The sequence below is a fragment of the Papilio machaon genome, chromosome 20, assembly GCF_912999745.1.
Source record: "Papilio machaon chromosome 20, ilPapMach1.1, whole genome shotgun sequence".
In the NCBI taxonomy this organism is placed as follows: Eukaryota; Metazoa; Arthropoda; class Insecta; order Lepidoptera; family Papilionidae; genus Papilio; species Papilio machaon.
This window is the reverse complement of record NC_060005.1, coordinates 2,082,164-2,100,908: the sequence shown is the minus strand read 5'-3', so window position 1 is coordinate 2,100,908 and position 18,745 is coordinate 2,082,164. Positions and strand designations below refer to the sequence as shown.

General features: G+C 36.7%; 2 protein-coding genes across 2 annotated transcripts; one reads left to right on the top strand and one right to left on the bottom strand.

Annotated features, from left to right (window-relative positions):
- Positions 1 to 1,933: 1,933 nt before the first annotated feature.
- On the bottom strand, positions 1,934 to 15,990 carry LOC106710046 (nuclear cap-binding protein subunit 1). Its single transcript, XM_045682777.1, has 10 exons — positions 15,928 to 15,990; positions 15,056 to 15,837; positions 14,458 to 14,876; positions 13,775 to 13,912; positions 13,473 to 13,576; positions 4,382 to 4,626; positions 3,790 to 4,033; positions 3,087 to 3,202; positions 2,552 to 2,740; positions 1,934 to 2,092 (listed from the first exon to the last, which is right to left on the bottom strand). The coding sequence occupies exons 1-10, from the start codon at positions 15,965 to 15,967 to the stop codon at positions 1,979 to 1,981; spliced, it is 2,391 nt and encodes a 796-aa protein (XP_045538733.1). The 5' UTR covers positions 15,968 to 15,990; the 3' UTR covers positions 1,934 to 1,978.
- On the top strand, positions 7,149 to 13,390 carry LOC106710045 (flocculation protein FLO11). The gene is made up of 2 exons (XM_014502018.2): positions 7,149 to 7,317; positions 9,889 to 13,390. Exons 1-2 carry the CDS (start codon positions 7,279 to 7,281, stop codon positions 13,114 to 13,116), a joined length of 3,267 nt encoding a protein of 1,088 aa, XP_014357504.2. The 5' UTR covers positions 7,149 to 7,278; the 3' UTR covers positions 13,117 to 13,390.
- Positions 15,991 to 18,745: the final 2,755 nt, after the last annotated feature.

The window sequence follows — 18,745 nt, the reverse complement described above, 5'->3', positions numbered from 1 at the left end:
GAATTTCTTTGGTAAATTATTAATTTCCTAATAAAGTCTGATACTCTTAATGGTTTGTTTAACAATATTTGACCTCATAAACATTTTAGGTTTTCACTCCCGGAGTATTTGTACGAAAAAATTATCTGAGATGATATTATTGAGTACATAATAGTGATAGACGCCAGCAAAGACGGGTTGCAGGAATGGGTTTTCTCGTTTGGTGAAATACCAGGACCACACTAGATTTGCGTCAAGTGGAAGCATTCAGTCTAGTCTGATGAGTGTACTGAAGTCCTTCTCCTTTTTTTATAAAGATTGGAAGGGGAAGTGGATTCAGCGAAGGGGATGCATAGGAAGGGAAAATATCATTGTGCCTCCGTCCTTCGATAATCATAAGTAGGCAACACATCTATTACGAATGTAACAGCGCTATTAAAGCGAATTCAGTTTGCTTTATTTATTAAAAAAAAACTCAATTTTGTAACAGTCATTATTTATTTTTTATTTACTCTTAAATGCTGAAAATATGAGTAATACATTATTTTTTATTCAATGTTTTTTCATAAGGTTTCTTGTGAATTTCCACTCGATGTTTTCTTTACAATCATCAAAGTATAAACATTATTTTGTTTATTTTAATTTTAAACCAATTACATTATATAATAGTAACAATGCAATCTATTATCCTGTTATCGACCTTCTTAATATTAACAAAACCAAAATAAGTCTAGAAATTATAAATTATTAAAAATCAAAGTAGAGACCATTTATTAAAAAAAACTATTTTAATACTCCATTCGAAATAGTATACCAATTTTTTTTTATTTACTATTTAGCAAGCAACAATTTACTTTGATCACAAATATTTCTGATACATTACAAAAGTAACAGACATAATCTATTTAACCATTTAACGCCCACTGCTGGGCATAGACCTCTGTGCAACCCACTTCCAGGATACTCCTGCAACCTTGACCATCAGTCCATGTTGCGGGAAACCTGCTCGTGGCCGCCATTCCAGTACTTTGCGGCCACATCGGCCGTCCATTTTGTGGGCAATATGGCCAATATGGCCGCCCATCTCCACTTAAGGTTTACAATTCTTCGGGCAATGTCGGTTACTTTGGTTCTGCGAGATTCCGAGCATTGCCCTCTCCATTACCATTTCTGTGACTTTTCTGTTACCCGCAGTGAGAGCCCACGTTTCAATTCCGTACAGACGTAATATTTGTATCAAATGTGTATCTTTTCATCTCCAGTACATACCAAAGATTTGTGATGAGAAATAAATATATTTAATAACTAGCTGTCGCCCGCGACTCCGTCCGCGCGCAGTTAAAAAAAAAACTAAATGGGGGGGGGGGTTATGAAAAATAGATGTTGTCCGATTCTCAGACCTACTGAATATGCTCACAAAATTTCATGAGAATCGGTCAAGCCGTTTCGGAGGAGTATGGCAACGAAAACTGTGACACGAGAATTTTATAAGATGTAGATGTAATTTAGAAATACTACACAAAATATATAACGCAAACTTCACAGATAATAGCTATTGATTACAAAGGTGCGATTTCAAAGAATGCGGTAGACGTCATACAGCAGAGGGCAATGTGCCGTGTGCCGCAACGGCAAACAGCATTACTTTGTAGTATTACAACTGGTTTACATTATGCCAGTACAGTATGACAGTAACGCTGGCCTGGCATATTGATTTGGCTCCCAGTTAGTGTTTACATTAATGCTAGAATTGATTTTAGGTATGTGACAACAGTTGATATTTGCTGTCTGCTGTTGCCGTATGCCGTGTTCCGCAAAATCGCACCTTTAGTGCCTATTCACTTAAATAATAGCACACTAAGTGTCATTTTATGTCACTGTCACTTCACACACAATCTTCGTACCCCACATACGGCTTGTTGTCTGTCTGGGGGTTGTGGGGGGTCGCGTGTGGGGTGTGGGGGGTCGCGTGTGGGGTGTGGGGGGTGTGGGGGGTGCGCTAGGCGGTGAGCGCCACAAACTGGTGAAACACATCTAAGATGTGAGGGTCCAGGTCCTGCGTGAACAGCAACGTCTCCAGCGTGCTGCTGTACTTCTGCACCTGCTCGTGATGCTGTAATACAAGAATTGGCAAATTTAGAAAAAATATATATGTTAGTAAACGATAAACACTGCACTATTATTATATACTAATATTATAAATATGAATGGTTAAATGAATGGATGTTTGTTTGAAGATATCTCCGGAACGACTCAACAGATCTTTGACACAGATATAGAACATAGTCTGGAAAATCAAATAGGGTACTATTTTTTTTATTATTCACGGACCGAGTCGCAGGCAAACAGCTAGTAATATATAAAATTAAAGAACAGTTTAACAAGTGGACTTTTTAATGTAAAAATGTAAGCTTTGTGTGAAGAAACATTGGTTGTTCAAGGTCATCTGCGCACTGTGCAGTGCTCTCCTCTTACATGCCTACACCATTGTATTTTGCGCAGCGACTACTGCGATGTTTTCAGCCGTCAAGATATTTGAAAAAAAAAAGTTATAATAGAGTGTAATACTGACCACGAGGAAGACATGCCTGAGCCTGGCGACAGTGCTGCGGTACCAGTGTGTGTTGGGGTCTCGCGCGTCAGTGTCACAGCGCACCAGGTGCTCGGACAGGATCATGATGAAGCGCTGGAACACGATCAGGAACAGCCGCTTCTGGTCCGTGTGAGCCAACTCTAAGCGCTCCTCCATGCGCTCCACAGCCTTAAATATAGTTAAACTTTGTACATGTCTATTTGTTAGTGGGAGTTTCATTCTTTTCCCCTGTGAAAATATAATTTTTTTTTATTTAAAAACATACAAATAATGAAGAATATGATTCGGGCGAACCTCAATTTTGTTGTGAAAAACTTATCGACCGTATTATGAAGTCAATGAATGCTTTTAAACCTAACAATTTATGATATATTATAAAATAAACTCTATGTGAAGAGCGTTTTATTCTTTCAGTCGACTAAACTTGAGCCACTGCGCAGTTCCAATTCCGCATTCCTTTCTACGCAGCGTCTTGCGAAGTTCTGAGCTGTCAAGATATTTTCCAATACTATACCTCTTCAGTAGGTTTGTCTTGATCTTTCTTCTTCTTGGTGCCTCCCTCATCTTCTGAGTCGGAGCTGCTGGAGTCCGCGCGCGCCAGAGCCTCGCGCGCCTCCTGCAGCTCGCCACCTTTAATTATATATTTTTACTAACACATTCAATGCTACAGACTCAGTGCGAGTTCATTTTAATAAAAAATCATAGTGGCATTGAAAGTGTTCGTATTAAAGGTAACGATCACAAAAAATCACTGAAAGATTAGTTTTTCGAGGTACTATTTAATATTACACAAAATTCATTCACATCTAAAGACCACAATTATCGTAAGAGTTTAATTTCAAAGCTACCAACGCCAAATATATTTAAAAAAATCTTAAACAAATTATCATATAATCTATTTTAATTCCCCATACACCATACCACATCATAGACTACACCATAGATACTACACAAAATAAATATATCATGAAATACTTATAGTAAAACAATAATATCTGAACCGGTGAGAGGCGCTACTGTCGCGATTAGTTCTGTCAGAATATAAAACCTACTTGGACATAGAAAAAATGACAACAGCTATAGTACAACGAGGACCTTGTGATATTTTTTGACGTTGACAAGAGGGGCCCTAGTGAGCTGTTATAATTTACTTTGACTTAGTTTGATTCGGACTATTATATTAAGCATTTTTTTTCTGTTAGGAGTTTTATACTCACTAAGTTTAGACACGTGCTTGTTCATCTTATCAATGGTGAGATGCAGTATCTCCCAGAGATAGTTGTGTGTGAAGTGCGGCGCCATGTCCTTGGAGAAGAGCCATGTGGCCACCGCGCTGCACTCCACCACCTGCGTCTTCAGCATCTTGTCCACCAACACGCACACCATCTGCGGCTGTCGCTGCCACAGCTCCCACACGTTCTTTAGTACACAGATCTGTGCTTCTTCGGACTCCGCTAATATCTATAGAACAAAATATCGTAACTATGTTTTAGTGACGATTTCTAACACTAAGAAGTACTTTAAATGTGTATATAAAATTTACTTGAGTAATTTTCGTAGATTTGTGACACAAAACGTATGGAGTCGTCTAATAAAGTATAACTGAATTGAATGCTTCTAGCCTAAATTCAAAGTACATTTTCCCAAACAAATTTACAAGCAAGTACTTCAATGATGTAATAGGTTCTGCTAAATATGAAATAATTACATATTTTACAATTAACATACGAGTAAAAGCCTAAAAAAGGCAAAATCGTTGAAAACAAAATTCTGTACGAGGTTTTTAATTTTTTCTTCTATTTTACTCACCTTGAAAACGTAGTGAAACTTTGATATAGCGGCGAAGCTGTGGGAGATACTCTTACTGCCAAGATTGAGCAGCGTCTGCACGAACACGTCTATCTTGAGGGGGTTGTAGTGGGGGTGGGGGGCTGCGTCACCATCACGCAGCGGGTTGGGCAGCTCGCGCAACACGTTCAGCGCCTCCTCCGGCGTACACTTGTTACGTACGCAGACGACCAGCCGGTGCGCAGCCTCCGTGCCGGGGAGAGACGCTTGAAATACACATTTGCATTTACAAAAAGCTTATAAACGTCATTAGTCCTTACTATCTCCTACATCATGTTTTAAACCAAACAGTCGTTTGGAATTAAAAAAAAATTTCCAAGTAAGAAATAGCGACACCTATCTGCTTAATGGACTTCAAATAGTTTAATTTACTTTAATTAAAATTTCATCATTCCATCAGACAGTACATACAAGCAGAGATGTTCTCGCGATATCGGCTAGTGAACAATACGGAGTGTTGCGTAAGGCGTAGTTCATATCAGTATGATTTTCGCGGGCGTGGGACAAAGTACGATTCATTAGAGTCATAAAGGCAATTAAAGTTTAAGTGATCTTGCGCAAGTTAACTAGTTGGGTACAGTTAACACTAACACTGCTATTTTCACGTATTAAACTGGCAGAGAAATTCGTTGATATTGAAAGTGTTACTAGAAATTAATGATCTTTAATTTTTAATAATTTAATTTAATGTAGTTTATTAATTATGTAGGTATTAACCTTGACTTTGTGATGTTTAAACATCTAAAAAAATCATTCAACTATTTCTGATTTTTCAGAGAAAATAAAAGAAACAATATATAAGTAGAAACTCTAGGTACTCGGAGTTACATTACATTGCTATTTCGAAGTTATTAATTCTAGAATAAAGAACGTAAACATGTCTGAAATGAATGAGGAAAGCGAATAAATGTTTTGTCAACTGATGCATGACAAATGAACACGACAAACATTGTTAATGTCTCATTTCAATTTACACGAACTTGTACACCAAATGTTAGTTACGTTACAATCAATTTCACTTCTATATTCGTGTTTATTTACAAATTAACAACAAAAATTTTTTTTTTTTGGCATTGTGGCAATCGATGGGGGCGGCCTACGTGCAGCTAGCGTTGCCAGGCGTCCGGATAAAGCCGGATATATGTAGGATTTTTGATTGCGTGTCCGGCCAAAATAAACGGTGTCCGAGTTGTTAGGCTTTTTACATTTCCCAAACGAGAGTGTACCTATTAATACTGAGACAAAATTCGACAATATAGTGTGTTCAACCTTTCTACCCAAATGTCCGGCCAAACTGGCTGGTCTGTCCGGCTAGTAGGTTTGCCGAACTGGCAACCCTACATGAAGCAGTGGAAGAACTCAGGCTGATTATGATGAATTATTTTTGCCGTCGAAGCTGAATCAGTGAGTGGGGACCGCGATATTTTCACGCTTATAGATGTTTCTCTCTAACCCATTTTCGTTGTACAGTAAAAAGAGTTTTATTACTACATTAATTTTAGTTTGTACAAATACGATAGCTTCCAACGCCAGTTTAATATAAAAAAAAAACATATCGGAGGCACATAAAGAGATGGAAAGTATACAAGTATATAGGTACATGTGACGGTCGCGGTCGGTGACAAAGATAATGACAAGAGGGTTTGAGCATAGAATGGACACTCGTCGTGGTCTCACGTGGCCGTTGATATCATTCACACTTTCAGTTGTGTATATGAACTTTAAATGAATGCAAATTGAAATAATTCATTAGAGAGTCAATATACACAATCGTCTATTGTTTACTCAAGATTTTTTTTATTACGTAAATATATTAACGAGTCACATTGACGACAGACTAAATAATGACCGTAATACGAATGGATAGGCTATTAAAAGTCAATCGAGCCTTCCATGACATGGGGTTATATCTTACTAATATCATAAATGTGAATGTTTAGATGGATGTATGGATGAATGAATGTTTGAAGGTATTTTCAATACGGCTCAAAGAACCTTGATGAAATTTGGCACAGATTTAGAACATAGTTTGGAAGAACACAGGCTACTTATTCTTTTTTTTTACTCTGCGCGAATATAGACGCGGGATATAGCTGGTTTATTTATAATTTGAAAACTTTTATTTATTCAAACTAAAATAGTTTTAGCATTTGGAGATGTCTATGGAAAGCGGTCGCTTAGTTACTTCGATGAATTCTGGTGACTGCTTGCTCGTTTGCAACATAAAAAGTAACAAGCTATTATCAGTAAATAACATAAAGATTTAAAACAATGGATCATTAGATTTACGTTAAAAACTCAAGTGTAAAGTGTAGGATAATATAACGTCCGTTTCCACTAGTTATGACACTTCCCGCACTTTACTATACCAGTGCAAGATAACATCCGACATGTTTCACAACAAACATAATGGTCAATACAATCGTTGAGATTTTGTTGCACAAAGTAATTATTATTGCATACATACAAGTTAACTACTAAGATGTGTTAAACTATTTCACGCCAGGTTAATACATTTTAGTAAATTTAGTTGTAGATTGGAATTTGAGTGAAAATGTCTAATTTATACTCCGCACTATGATATACAAGGGAAGTTTGTATGTGATATTAACTTCAAACCAATATAATATTTTGTTATAAGTAAACGTTCTCTGCCATTACTAGTCGATCTCCCCCATAAAAAACAACTTTTATAGAAAAAAATGCATCTTGCAGGTCAATACTCGCTATTAAGGTGGTGGTAAACGGTGGCAGATAGTGGTAGGTGGTAGTCAGTGGTCGGTGTTGACGATAGTCGGCAGTGTTGCACGCGTCACGCATCTTCGACTCAGTGCGAAAATACGTACGCGTCTCCAGAGATGAGATCCGCGCTGTTATGCGTTTTCGTTACGCTATTTGTGAGTAGTTTTTACATTTTTTTTATAAACATTTTTAAGGAGAAATTTATGTTTGTTGTGCCTGTGTTTTCACGCTGAATTTATTGGTGATTTCTTTTTTTATCTTGTTAGAAGTTTGTGTTAGTCGTATTTGTAATTTTTAATAATTCCTTGTGTTATGTTAAAAATCGTCGTATAATATAAATAACTAGCTATCGCCCGCAACGCCGTCCGCGCGGAATTAAAAAAAAAACCTTAATAAGTAGCCAATGTGTTCTTCCAGACTATGTCTGTATCATGTTACATCATGATCCGTTCAGCTGTTTCGAAGATACCTTCAAACAGACATCTATCCATCCATCTAAAATTTCGCATAATTTATAATATTAGTTAGATTGTGGAAAATCGTTTAAAAGTTTTTCTTACAAGGATCGGTATCAAATAAGCTGATATTGTGAGTGAATTTATGTAGATTAAAAATAGGTTTTTCTATATCAGAATATATACGAAGTATGATTATTTTTTAAACGATTGCATCGGTTTAAAAAAAATCATACTAGGCAGAAGCGAGAGAGGTTTGTCAAGACCGCGCCAAATGGAGGTCGGTAGTCTCTGCCTACCCTTCTGGGTTACGGACGTGATTATGTTGTTCTTTTTTATGATTTTTTTATATGACATACACTTCAATTTTATTTACATGTATAAAGATTACGTTAATGTCAGTTGCAGTTTTTTTTTTATAAATCCGGTATAGTCAAACGCGGTTGTTATATCAAATTAATTTGAGCTTTTCTATGAGTTTAGTTCTATGAAATATATCATAATTTTTGAGAATTAGGAAACCGAATTTAATAGCGCTATGAACTAATGTTTTCTTTACTTGTATAGGTTTAATTATATTTTTCCATCGGGATTTGAACCCATTATATATCGGGTATTATCGACAGTCTTAGGTCATTGAGTTACTGTTCTGACATTCATCATCTCCAAAGCAGTACAGTAGACGACCTCGTTACTAGCTATTGTAGGTCTGTGACTTTCCCAAGTACTATAAGCATAATTGTCTTTTTACACGATTATGTGTCAATGGGAAGGCGATAGCGAGCATCGGTGTTACTCGAGTGTTATAATGAGGGCATTTTATAGTAGTTTTGCTTGCAATTACGGAAAAAGCACAGAGAATATAAAATTAATTAAACATTGACGAAAAATGAATTAAAACACTCTTTAATATTAAATAGTATGTGTTTTTTATCATAATAAACCAGGCATAAGCAATTTTAGTTAATCTAAGGCTATGTTTTAAATTAAAATAAAATTGACATCGACTTTTAAGGGGTGTAAATGTTTTCATAATAAGTATAGAATAAAAAAGCAAAATTAGCTTATTTAGAAATAACTTATTCATTACTACGTACAGTTTTAAATGTAAGTTTTATCAAATTCGTACATCGTATTTTTTAAATACATCCAACCAATCAACGTCAAAGATAAAATCTGAACCTTGAATTGTATCTATTGAACGTAAATGTATCTTCTGAGTAAAATAATGCTTTATGCGTTTCTAGGTCTTGATTTAAACGCAACAGATTATGATAAGAGATTACGCACAATTAATCGCACTTTTAGAAATTTTAAATTACAAATTATTATGACAATAAAAAAAAACCTTGATATCGATATTTTGTCTTTGGCCAATTTCAGATCATAATTTTGTAAAAATTTGACAATAAACCTTATCGTCACTATCGATGCTAGTAAAAAAAATTACGCGTGTTTACGTTATTTAAATGATAAAAAGTTATATTTTTTCCTAGAAAACGGATAAAAAAATTCACTTTTAATTTTCTATTGCACTAGTCCAATTGCCATTTAAATGATTAACCGCTTAGTGAAAAATGGGTTTAATTATAGATCGAGACATTTTCAGCAAATACTAGAATGATATGCGACCAGTGGTGTGGAACAGTTTGCAGCGGGGATGCATACTGCACGCAACTGCACATAGGCACGCCATACCCACTTTCCCGATAGTACGATTTTACTTTCAAACGCACATTCAAATATTTACTTGATTTTTTTTGTTTACTAATTTAATCCATCACGACAACTGAAACTGCCTAAATGAATCGATTATTTTAAATAATAATTAGCATAATATGCTTTTGTTTTGTGGGACGTTGTAATAGATGCATTTTCTGATTTCGTAATTATCAGCTCACTATTCGTCCCCACTGAGGGGCTTGGAGCCTACCCCAAGTTAGGGGTGACTAGGCCATAGTCAACCACGCTGGCCCAATGCGGGTTGGTTGACTTCACACATATCATTGAATTTCTTCTCAGATATGTGCAGGCAGCATCACGATATTTTCCTTCACCGTAACAACGTCGGATAAATGTACATATGTAAATCGAAAATCGTTTTTCTGATTTATGAAGTTTCAAATCAAAAGTTATTGCATCATAACAGTCTATTTAACGACTATACATTCATTCTCTTACTTAGGAATTACTAATTATAAGCCTACCTTTTTTTATAAGTTTGTAACGTCAAATATATCCTAATTAATATTTTTCAACACATTATTCCAGGTCGAAGGAGATATAGTGGCAGGAGATGACTTCAGACCGACACCTATTCCACTGGACGAATGGCGGCCGGGGGAGAGACGGGGACGAGCGGGCACATTACACGAGACAATCCAAACTGCTTCCCCACCTACTACAGTCGTTATCCCAGCACATTACTGGGAAGACGCCTTACGTCATAGTGTCTACTTAACTCTAGTCAGAGATAAAATTGACCAACTAATCGCTAAAGATGACATCTCAGCTTCTGACAATAAAGAAAATAATCACGAATTAAGAAATATTGACGATCAAGATCTTTGGGAAAAAATCAAAGCAGCACCATTCGACAGACTCAAAGAAGACGAAAGTACAACATATGGAGATGTTACGATTCTAGCGAGGGGAAGGTTATTAGAAGAATCGAAAGGGTACCGTTTCAGAGAAGACGACAAGTCGCATGAAAAGTGCGACAATGACAAATGTATGGATGGTGTTAAAGCATTCTGGTCGGTGAAGCGAGTCAGACAAAGAGATCAAGAAATGTCACCAGGCAAATACCACTATGAGTTAACATTCTCTGTCATGTCACAAATACCCAAAAAACAAAGCAAGCCGTATGAGCGACCAATCAGAACATTTACAGTCCAAGAAAGCACAAATGATAGAGTGACAGATAAACCTTTATCATATCACCGAACTGAAACAGTACCACCGCAAATATCTCGACCGGAAAGAGCCATTTGGTTCCATAAAAATATTGCCCAAACACCTCGTTACCACAAACGACAGCAACAGAGTGAATTGGACAGATTATTTTCATCGCTATTCGACGATGACGATGATGATGAAGATGAGAACTACGAACAACAGAGAAGATACAAGCAAAATCAATACCAACCCACATATTCGCCGTATTCTAAAGTTGGTTACGTTGGAAGCGCAAGCTCAGAGCATAACACTCACTTAAAATCATTACCATATCCGTATAAACATCACGTTATCAAAAATCAGAATCATCCACCTACCGATCCCTTCCATCAACATTATTTAGAAGAGGACAGTGGTTTAAATTATCCACATTTATCACAGACAGATTACAAACCACAAGGGTATAATAAAGTAGACAGCACAACCCGTCCGGCAGTTTTACCTACGCCTTTACCGCCACTGGCTTCATCAAAAGATTCTTATATGAAAAAGAGCACTACGACGAAATACGAATGGTCAGATAATGTGACAAACCCACCAGCGGTTCATAAACAATATAACAAAGGGAAAGCACCAGTTAAAGTTAATTACTTTCCGGAACGCTTAAGACCGCCAATTTATAACGCACCGCCTGGTGTTTTTGTCACGATGGACAAAAAACCCTTTAAACCTATGCCCCCATTAAAAATGCCAACCACGAAGCCAATGAGGTCTCACAAACCCATCGATTTTCGACCGAGTCCACAAGTTCTCGATGTTCAGTTTTCTGAACCCGATCCCTTGTTCGATTCTGCATTTAGACCAATTACTGTAAACTACGCCGACAGTACAAACTCAACAGAAAAAACCCTTGTTTCGGAAGAAAACAAATACAGCGAAAACATATTACATAAACCAAATGTAAGCACGAAGAAGCCACCGAAGAAACATAATAATACAAAATCTCATGGGATTACAACACAAAGTCCAGATATTATAACAGCTCATAGTGTCGAACAAGACGATATTATGGAATGGGCCGACATGTTAGGTATTTTTGCCAAAACTACTCCCATGGATATACATAAAGAAAAAAATAAAACAATATCAACTACCACACCTCTGCCAACAACTTCTGCTATCATTAAATTAGATACAACAGAAACAACAACTGAAACTCCTTCATCGTCAACAACAATGGCGTCTTCGACTCAAAAGACGAAGAAACGGACCCGACCACCGCTCAAGTTCAACAAAACGGAAAAAATTAAAAAGCACAAACGAATCACCACAACAACACCAACATCGACCACAACATCCACTAGTAGTCCATTAACGACAAAACTCATTAAAGAAAACAAGCGAGTGACACCAGATTCAGATATAAAACAACAAACGAGTACGACTGTCATTAGTACCACGAAAACGCCATGGAAACCTTCGTCAAAAGCAACCACAACTCCATTAAGCACTATCAGTACATCGACGACAGAAAACCCACCTTCGACAACCACTATTAAAACAACCAGTAAACCTTCTAGTACTGAATCTACAACAACTGCAAGATCAAAGAATATCAACCGGTTTCGCCAGTCAACATTACTGATAAAAGGAACTTCGCTAAAACACGACAGATGGAGTGCTACAAGTGCAACGCCTGAAAAAATTCGCAGTGTTTCATCGAATTATAATCATAGAAGAAAAGGTTCAAATTTTCAAGGATATCTTTCATCCACTCCTAAATATGTTGATGAAGAGAGAAATCGACACGATCATATTGACGGTACAAGTACTATAAGGCCGATTACAACCAACCAAGAGATTACAACGAAAAAAGCTGAAGTCACATCTACTGTACCACCTGATGAAGAAAGTGAAGGAGACATTTCAATGGACGGTGAAGAAATATCGAAAATAAAAGAAGAAAATAAAGAAACATCTGAAGAATCAAGAGATCAGAGTGAATATATATTCCAATCAACCGAACCAGCTAATGACGAAAGCAATGAAATAATCGACACGGAAGCAACTTTTACAACAGAAAAGATAGTAATCACATCACAATCTACACCTAAAGGCAAAAAATGCAAGAAAAAGCATCAAAACTCAACAACTGAAGCTATTTCAACAACGACAACAACAACTATAGCACCTACAACTACAACTACTACCACTACAACTCCTAGTATACTAGAAGATCTACTAAACGATTTTTCCTTCGATGACATTGAATCGGAAAATAATGAAAGAAATGTTCATCATGATACTGATAAAGAAGCAAGTCAATCTCATGAGCATTATTTTAATATGAATGATGACATAAAAGAACTACTTGACACTATTAACAAAAACAGTAAGTATGAAGGGTTCACTGACGATGATGAATATGATGAAGAGAATGACGATGAAGATGGTGACGATGATGATGATGATGAAAGAGAGGCATTGTTTGAAGAAGAAGATATCAGTTATCATTCATCTGATGATTCACCACGACATTCAAATGACGAATATGATGAGAAACCGCCATTGACTTTGTTAGAATTAATGGCTATGGAATAGACTGATTCTTAATAAATATACTGCCTCACTCAGAGTTATTTAAATAAATAACTGTGGCAGTTAGTGTTAAAAATACTCATTAATTAAGCTTTAATACTGTTGTACAAGTCTGTCTACAATTTACAATATACGCAAATATATTTCAAATAATTTAGTTACAAATATGCTAAAGAGATAAAGCATTTAAAATAAATCTTTTCATAAGCTCTCTTACCGTTCAATCAACTACTGTCTAATCCTCATATTATAATCTTTATAATTCTATGTTCTGTTTGTAAATATAATGTATTCCTAGGTTATTTTAGAATAAGTTAAATAAAGTTTATTTATTAATTAAGTTATTTTATTTATCTTACCTGCTCCTTCCATAGAGTATTTGTAGATTGGTTCTGGTTTCAAAGGCACCAATGGTGCTAGTGTTTCTGGAATCATATCCTTCACTCTTTGATGATATGATAACCTAAACAGAAAGGATGTAAAATAAAATTTTAATCAAGTTAAAGCTCTATTTAGAACATTTTGAATCTTTTTAAGGTCGTTTTTAAGTCAGAAATAAAACATATTTATTGCAATTTAAGAAAAAAATCATTTAAAATCTAAAAAATTGTTTAAAATCGTGAGTGTTTTAAAGTGACTATTTCAACCAAGAATAACAAACCTGAGACATTTTCCGAGAACTTCTCTTATAAACCTAGGTTTAGGATGTTCTGGATCTAATTGGATGCAGCCTTCCCAATCCTCCCAGGACCAACGGTATTGGAAGTTGCTCAAGTGGTATGCAAACCAGTTTACAAATCTGCAAAATAGATATGCAACTTAATTAACCGAATACGCCAAATAAAGATCCCTGTCTACTCCTCTGGGTTACAGGCGTGAGTTATGTTATTGTAGATATAAATAATTTTTACATAATTATCTTTTAGTAAACTTTAAAGCAATAAATAATTTTTCATTGTATGTTAAATTTAACATCATTTAATTACAGGAAAATTTTAACAAGTAGAATATATTGTTGTATAATTAAAATTTAATATTCTTTTTGTTGAATGTGCCATGTACCAATGTGTTCTTCCATTCTCGATTTACATATGTACATTTATCCAACGTTCTTACGGTGAAGGAAAACATTGTGATGCTGCACATATCTGAGAAGAAATTCAAAGATATGTGTGAAGTTGACCAACCCGCAATTGGCCAGCGTGGTTAACTAGTTACCCCTAACTTGGGACAGGCTCTGAGCCCCTCAGCGGGTATGTATAGTGAGCTATAGATGATTCTTTATTCATTATAGTTTTAATTAAAATGAAAAAGAATTCCACAGTTTCCAAGGTTTGTACATACCTGTCAAAACAAGCAATATTCATTGTGTCAATTCTCATAAACAAGATTTCTGTAGCCTGAGCTAGTACTTGAGGCATAGTGGACGGCTGCAGTTTACAGAGCTCAATAAGTATTGAACCGTAACAAATCTCCAAATATCTCGGCACCGGTAGATTAAACAACTCCGCAAACATAACCTCAACAATACAATATTCTAAGGGAATCTTTGCTTTATATGGGAAACAGAGTAGCTGTGCTGCACATTCCTTTCGTTCTAAATGGTATGCTTCTATAATGTTATGTAGATGTTCTTCAATAAGAAATCTCTCTATGGAATGTGCTCCTGGTAATACCGGACCGTCTGGACAGTCGGTGTAATCAAACATTCTAAATATGACTCGAGGCATGGGGTATGTGTCACCCTCATTGTGTGGCGGTGGCTGGAAAAAATAAAGACTTACTATAGATATGAACATTATCAATAGGTTATATACATTTATCACTTAAATAAAAGTAGGTAGTATTCAACGCTTTCTTACAAATATAGCATACCAATTAGGTACTATTGGAAGAAAGTCAGTTGATTATTGAAAAAAATTAAATTTAAATGCTTTCATACCTGTATACTAGGAAGAGTATGCTGCAATGCTTCACAAAGTATGGAATCAAAAGCAAGATAAGGTCTGGGAATATGTTTCTCTGACCAATTATCCTGTCTTAATTTTTTAATTTGAGCCCAGAGACAATCTAAATATTCTTCTTGCAAATGTGGAGAATCAGCTGACCATACTTTTAATGCTGGCCAGTGCTTCTTACTTCTTTTGTTGAGAAATACTTCTATTGTCACTAATAAATGATCTAATTGAGATTCTTTCTTCTCATACAATTCTCTGCCAACCCAAGGTAAAGTGGACAATACGGCAAACACAAACCAGTCTCGTCTGACCTGAGGGACACCATCCTCATTGGCAGCATCAACTAATGTTTCTAGCAAAGTGAGTAATGATGAAGCGGCCAGTACGTGACAATTTACTAAATCAGAAATAAATCGTAAACAGTATCGGGCAGGATTCCACTTGCCAGTCTTCAAATTTTCTTTGAATGTCTTCACAATGTAGTCCACAAATTCACCACCAAAGTTATAATTTTTAGCATTGAGTAAACCAACCAATGTAGCATATATTGTACATTTTTCGGGCATACGTATAGCGCAGTCTGTTAATATTCGCAGGATCTTGACGCGGAAAGTGCTCAAGTCAGCTTCTAAAACACTTGCTAAGCCTTCAAGATTGCTTTCTAAACTTGAACTACTTTTCTCACCTACTCTTAGAATTAAAGACTCTAATCTATCTTCAATTTCTTGGTTCTCCGACACACGGCGCCTTTTTCGATGAAGACGATCTGAAAATTAATAGTTTGTGTTGTAACTATATATTTAGCAGTAAATGTTTGTTGTGAATATACATAACCTAAAATGATTAAAATAAATACCATATCCATCTTCTTCTTCATGTCCACGTCGTCTATTCATAGTTTGGGATAACTTAAAGGTTGAACAAGTATAAAAAAATCTTCAATTTGTTGTTATTTGCAATAGTCACTAAAATCGAGATTTATACGTCGACAAAGAATTAAAACCAATAAAACGAAAATATCGTATCATAGATTATACCACTTTGTGACATAAACATTGTCATAGTAGCAGAATTCCAAACAATTATTGTTGAAATAAAATTGTTATGTAGTACCTAATATAATATATATGTTCTTTTAATTAAATAACGTAATCAACTATCTTAAATATAATATAAAAGCTAAAATATATCATTAAAAGGAGTCCCTTTAGGCAAGGTTCCGAAGATACTGGCAGCATTCCCCCTTTGAATAGCTAAACTAATTCTTTGTCCGAGGTAGCTGCCAGCTCTTCGGTCTCCTGTGATGTCGACTAACCTTTTTGCTACTTCCTTAAAAAGCTTTCTAGCGCTAGGACCCCACGGACCAAGGGTCTCGACACCGAATGGGACAAATTCGTATTCGGTGCCCAGACCCCTGTATTTGCAAGCTTTAGCTTTTTCAGCCGCTTCACAAGCCGCACCAGCTCTGTTGATTGTTCCATGTAGATGGGAAGGGGCCAGTGTGTCTGAACAGGTTGCATCCCATACCAGCACCCGACCCATCTTCCATGGAATCAAACTCATACCGTCCGGCCTCTTGCCATCGTCTCTGGCAATACCAGTCGGTTCAAGAAGACTTGGCACGTTGACGTTGGCAAGAGACCGGCGCACGATATCGTTGAGTGCGGCATGTCTCGAGAAGCGGCCTGCACTTTTTTGACATGACAGTCCGTGATGTCCTAGTCTGTCGACATCACTGCCACAGGGACATTTATGAGGAATGCAGACCGGAACCCCAAGCCGTAGGCAGGTTGTGATTCGGAGCGTGTCAGGCTCAAGAAAAGTTCCTGTATTTGACGAAGGGTACGCGTGAAGCCAGTAGCCGGCCTCATGCGTACCCACAGCCAAAAGCCTGGCACGCGCCGAATCTGTACTACGGCTTAAAAGATTGTCATAAGTTAATTTGCAATTTATGTCGTCCCAACTCCTCTGTGAATTTGGAGAAACTGGAAAATTTTGACCTGGGCATGCAATTAAGAAAGCGTTTCTAGCTTCTTCCAAGCCAGCAATCTCAAAGTTTGAAGGGGATGCCCTTAAAATTTTACTTATGAGATTTGTTGAACTATGGACAGAAGATAGGAAGGCTGGTAAAGCGACACTGGAAATTTTGCGAATCCCTAAACCACCATAACGGATGGGTAAAGATGCTTGGGTCCAAGATTGCTCGTTCAGCTGTAAATTAAGAATCGATTCTATACTAATTTTGATTAAGTCGTCTACTTGTGTCAAAAGATCTGGGTGATTCCAGAAGGAGCAGCAACGGAGCACATATGTAAGTTTTGGCACGAAAAGGCAGAATTTTAAGATGCAAAGTGCATAATGTGGACTAATTTCTAGGAGACGGTCAGCGGCTGTTTTAAATTTAACAATTGAACTATTAATATATTCAGAAAAAGAATCATCAAAAATTGGAGAACCTAAAAGGTGAAGGGATTCACTGTTAACTATTTTAATATTTGGAGCCAAAATATTAAATTTTTGCTTTACGTCATTTAAATTTAAGTTGGAGTTATTTATGAAAAGTTCGCATTTGCTAAAATTTAGCTCCAAACCAATGGCTTCAAAATTATTTTTGATTAAAAAAAGGTCCGAAAACACAGTATCCACATCACCTCCTAGGGTTCCGTCGTCCAAATACCAAACGTTGAATTTAGAATTTAAATTTTTGACTATTGGATTTATAGCCAAACTAAAAATTGCAGGCCCAAGGGGATCACCCTGTTGACAACCTACTTCCGAGGACAGTTCATTAGAACGATATAGCAATTTTGTTGGGTCAGCGTAACTGAGAAGAAGATAATTGTATATTTCCGGTATATGATGTTTTATTTCTGTCAACAAGGTATCCCTATTTACCGAATTGAAAGCATTTTTGACATCAATTTTGAGCAAGACGTCAGGCTGTCCATAAGTTAAGAAAGAGCGTAGGGCATGGACGGCTGCCTCACACCCTCCTTTTACACCAAAGCCTAACTGTACGGGCTCAAATTCCGGTTTTAATTTTGGTAAAATATGTCGAACAGCAATTTTGGAGGCCAGACGTCGTAGTGTTGATCCAACAGCAATTGGTCTCACCCCTCCGTCCTTTTTGGTGAGGGCAATGAGGTTCGCGCCGAAAAGAATGGGAACAATTTCTGGATTGACATGACCGGAATACATAAAATTGATTAATTTAGTGATCGAATTTACAAGTCGCTCGCCTGCATCACCCACAGAACGCGATGTTAAGTCTTTCAAATGTTGGGGTGAGATTCCATCCAAACCTGCAGCCGAACCTGGTTTAAAAGATAAAATGGCATCCGTAACATCTTTGTTTTGAATTTGAAGGCAAGCTTGCCCTGCTGTTGGTGGGTCAAGAAAATATGGGTTTATTGGAGCTGGAGGATGTTTTGTTTGTAAGGCCTGAAGGGTGTCAGGGGTATCTGGTGATAGCACGTCGTTGGAGAACAAAAGGCGAGCGGCACCTTTGAGATCTCCGTCACTGATTTTGTTTTCTATGAGTTTGGTGCGGTTACGAGGGGCATCATGTTTGATTAGATTTGCGGGAGAAGGCGAGGAGCTTACAGTACAGTTATTTTTGATTTTTTGTGTCAAAGATAGATTTGGTTCATCAGTATTTATTATATGTAGCGTGC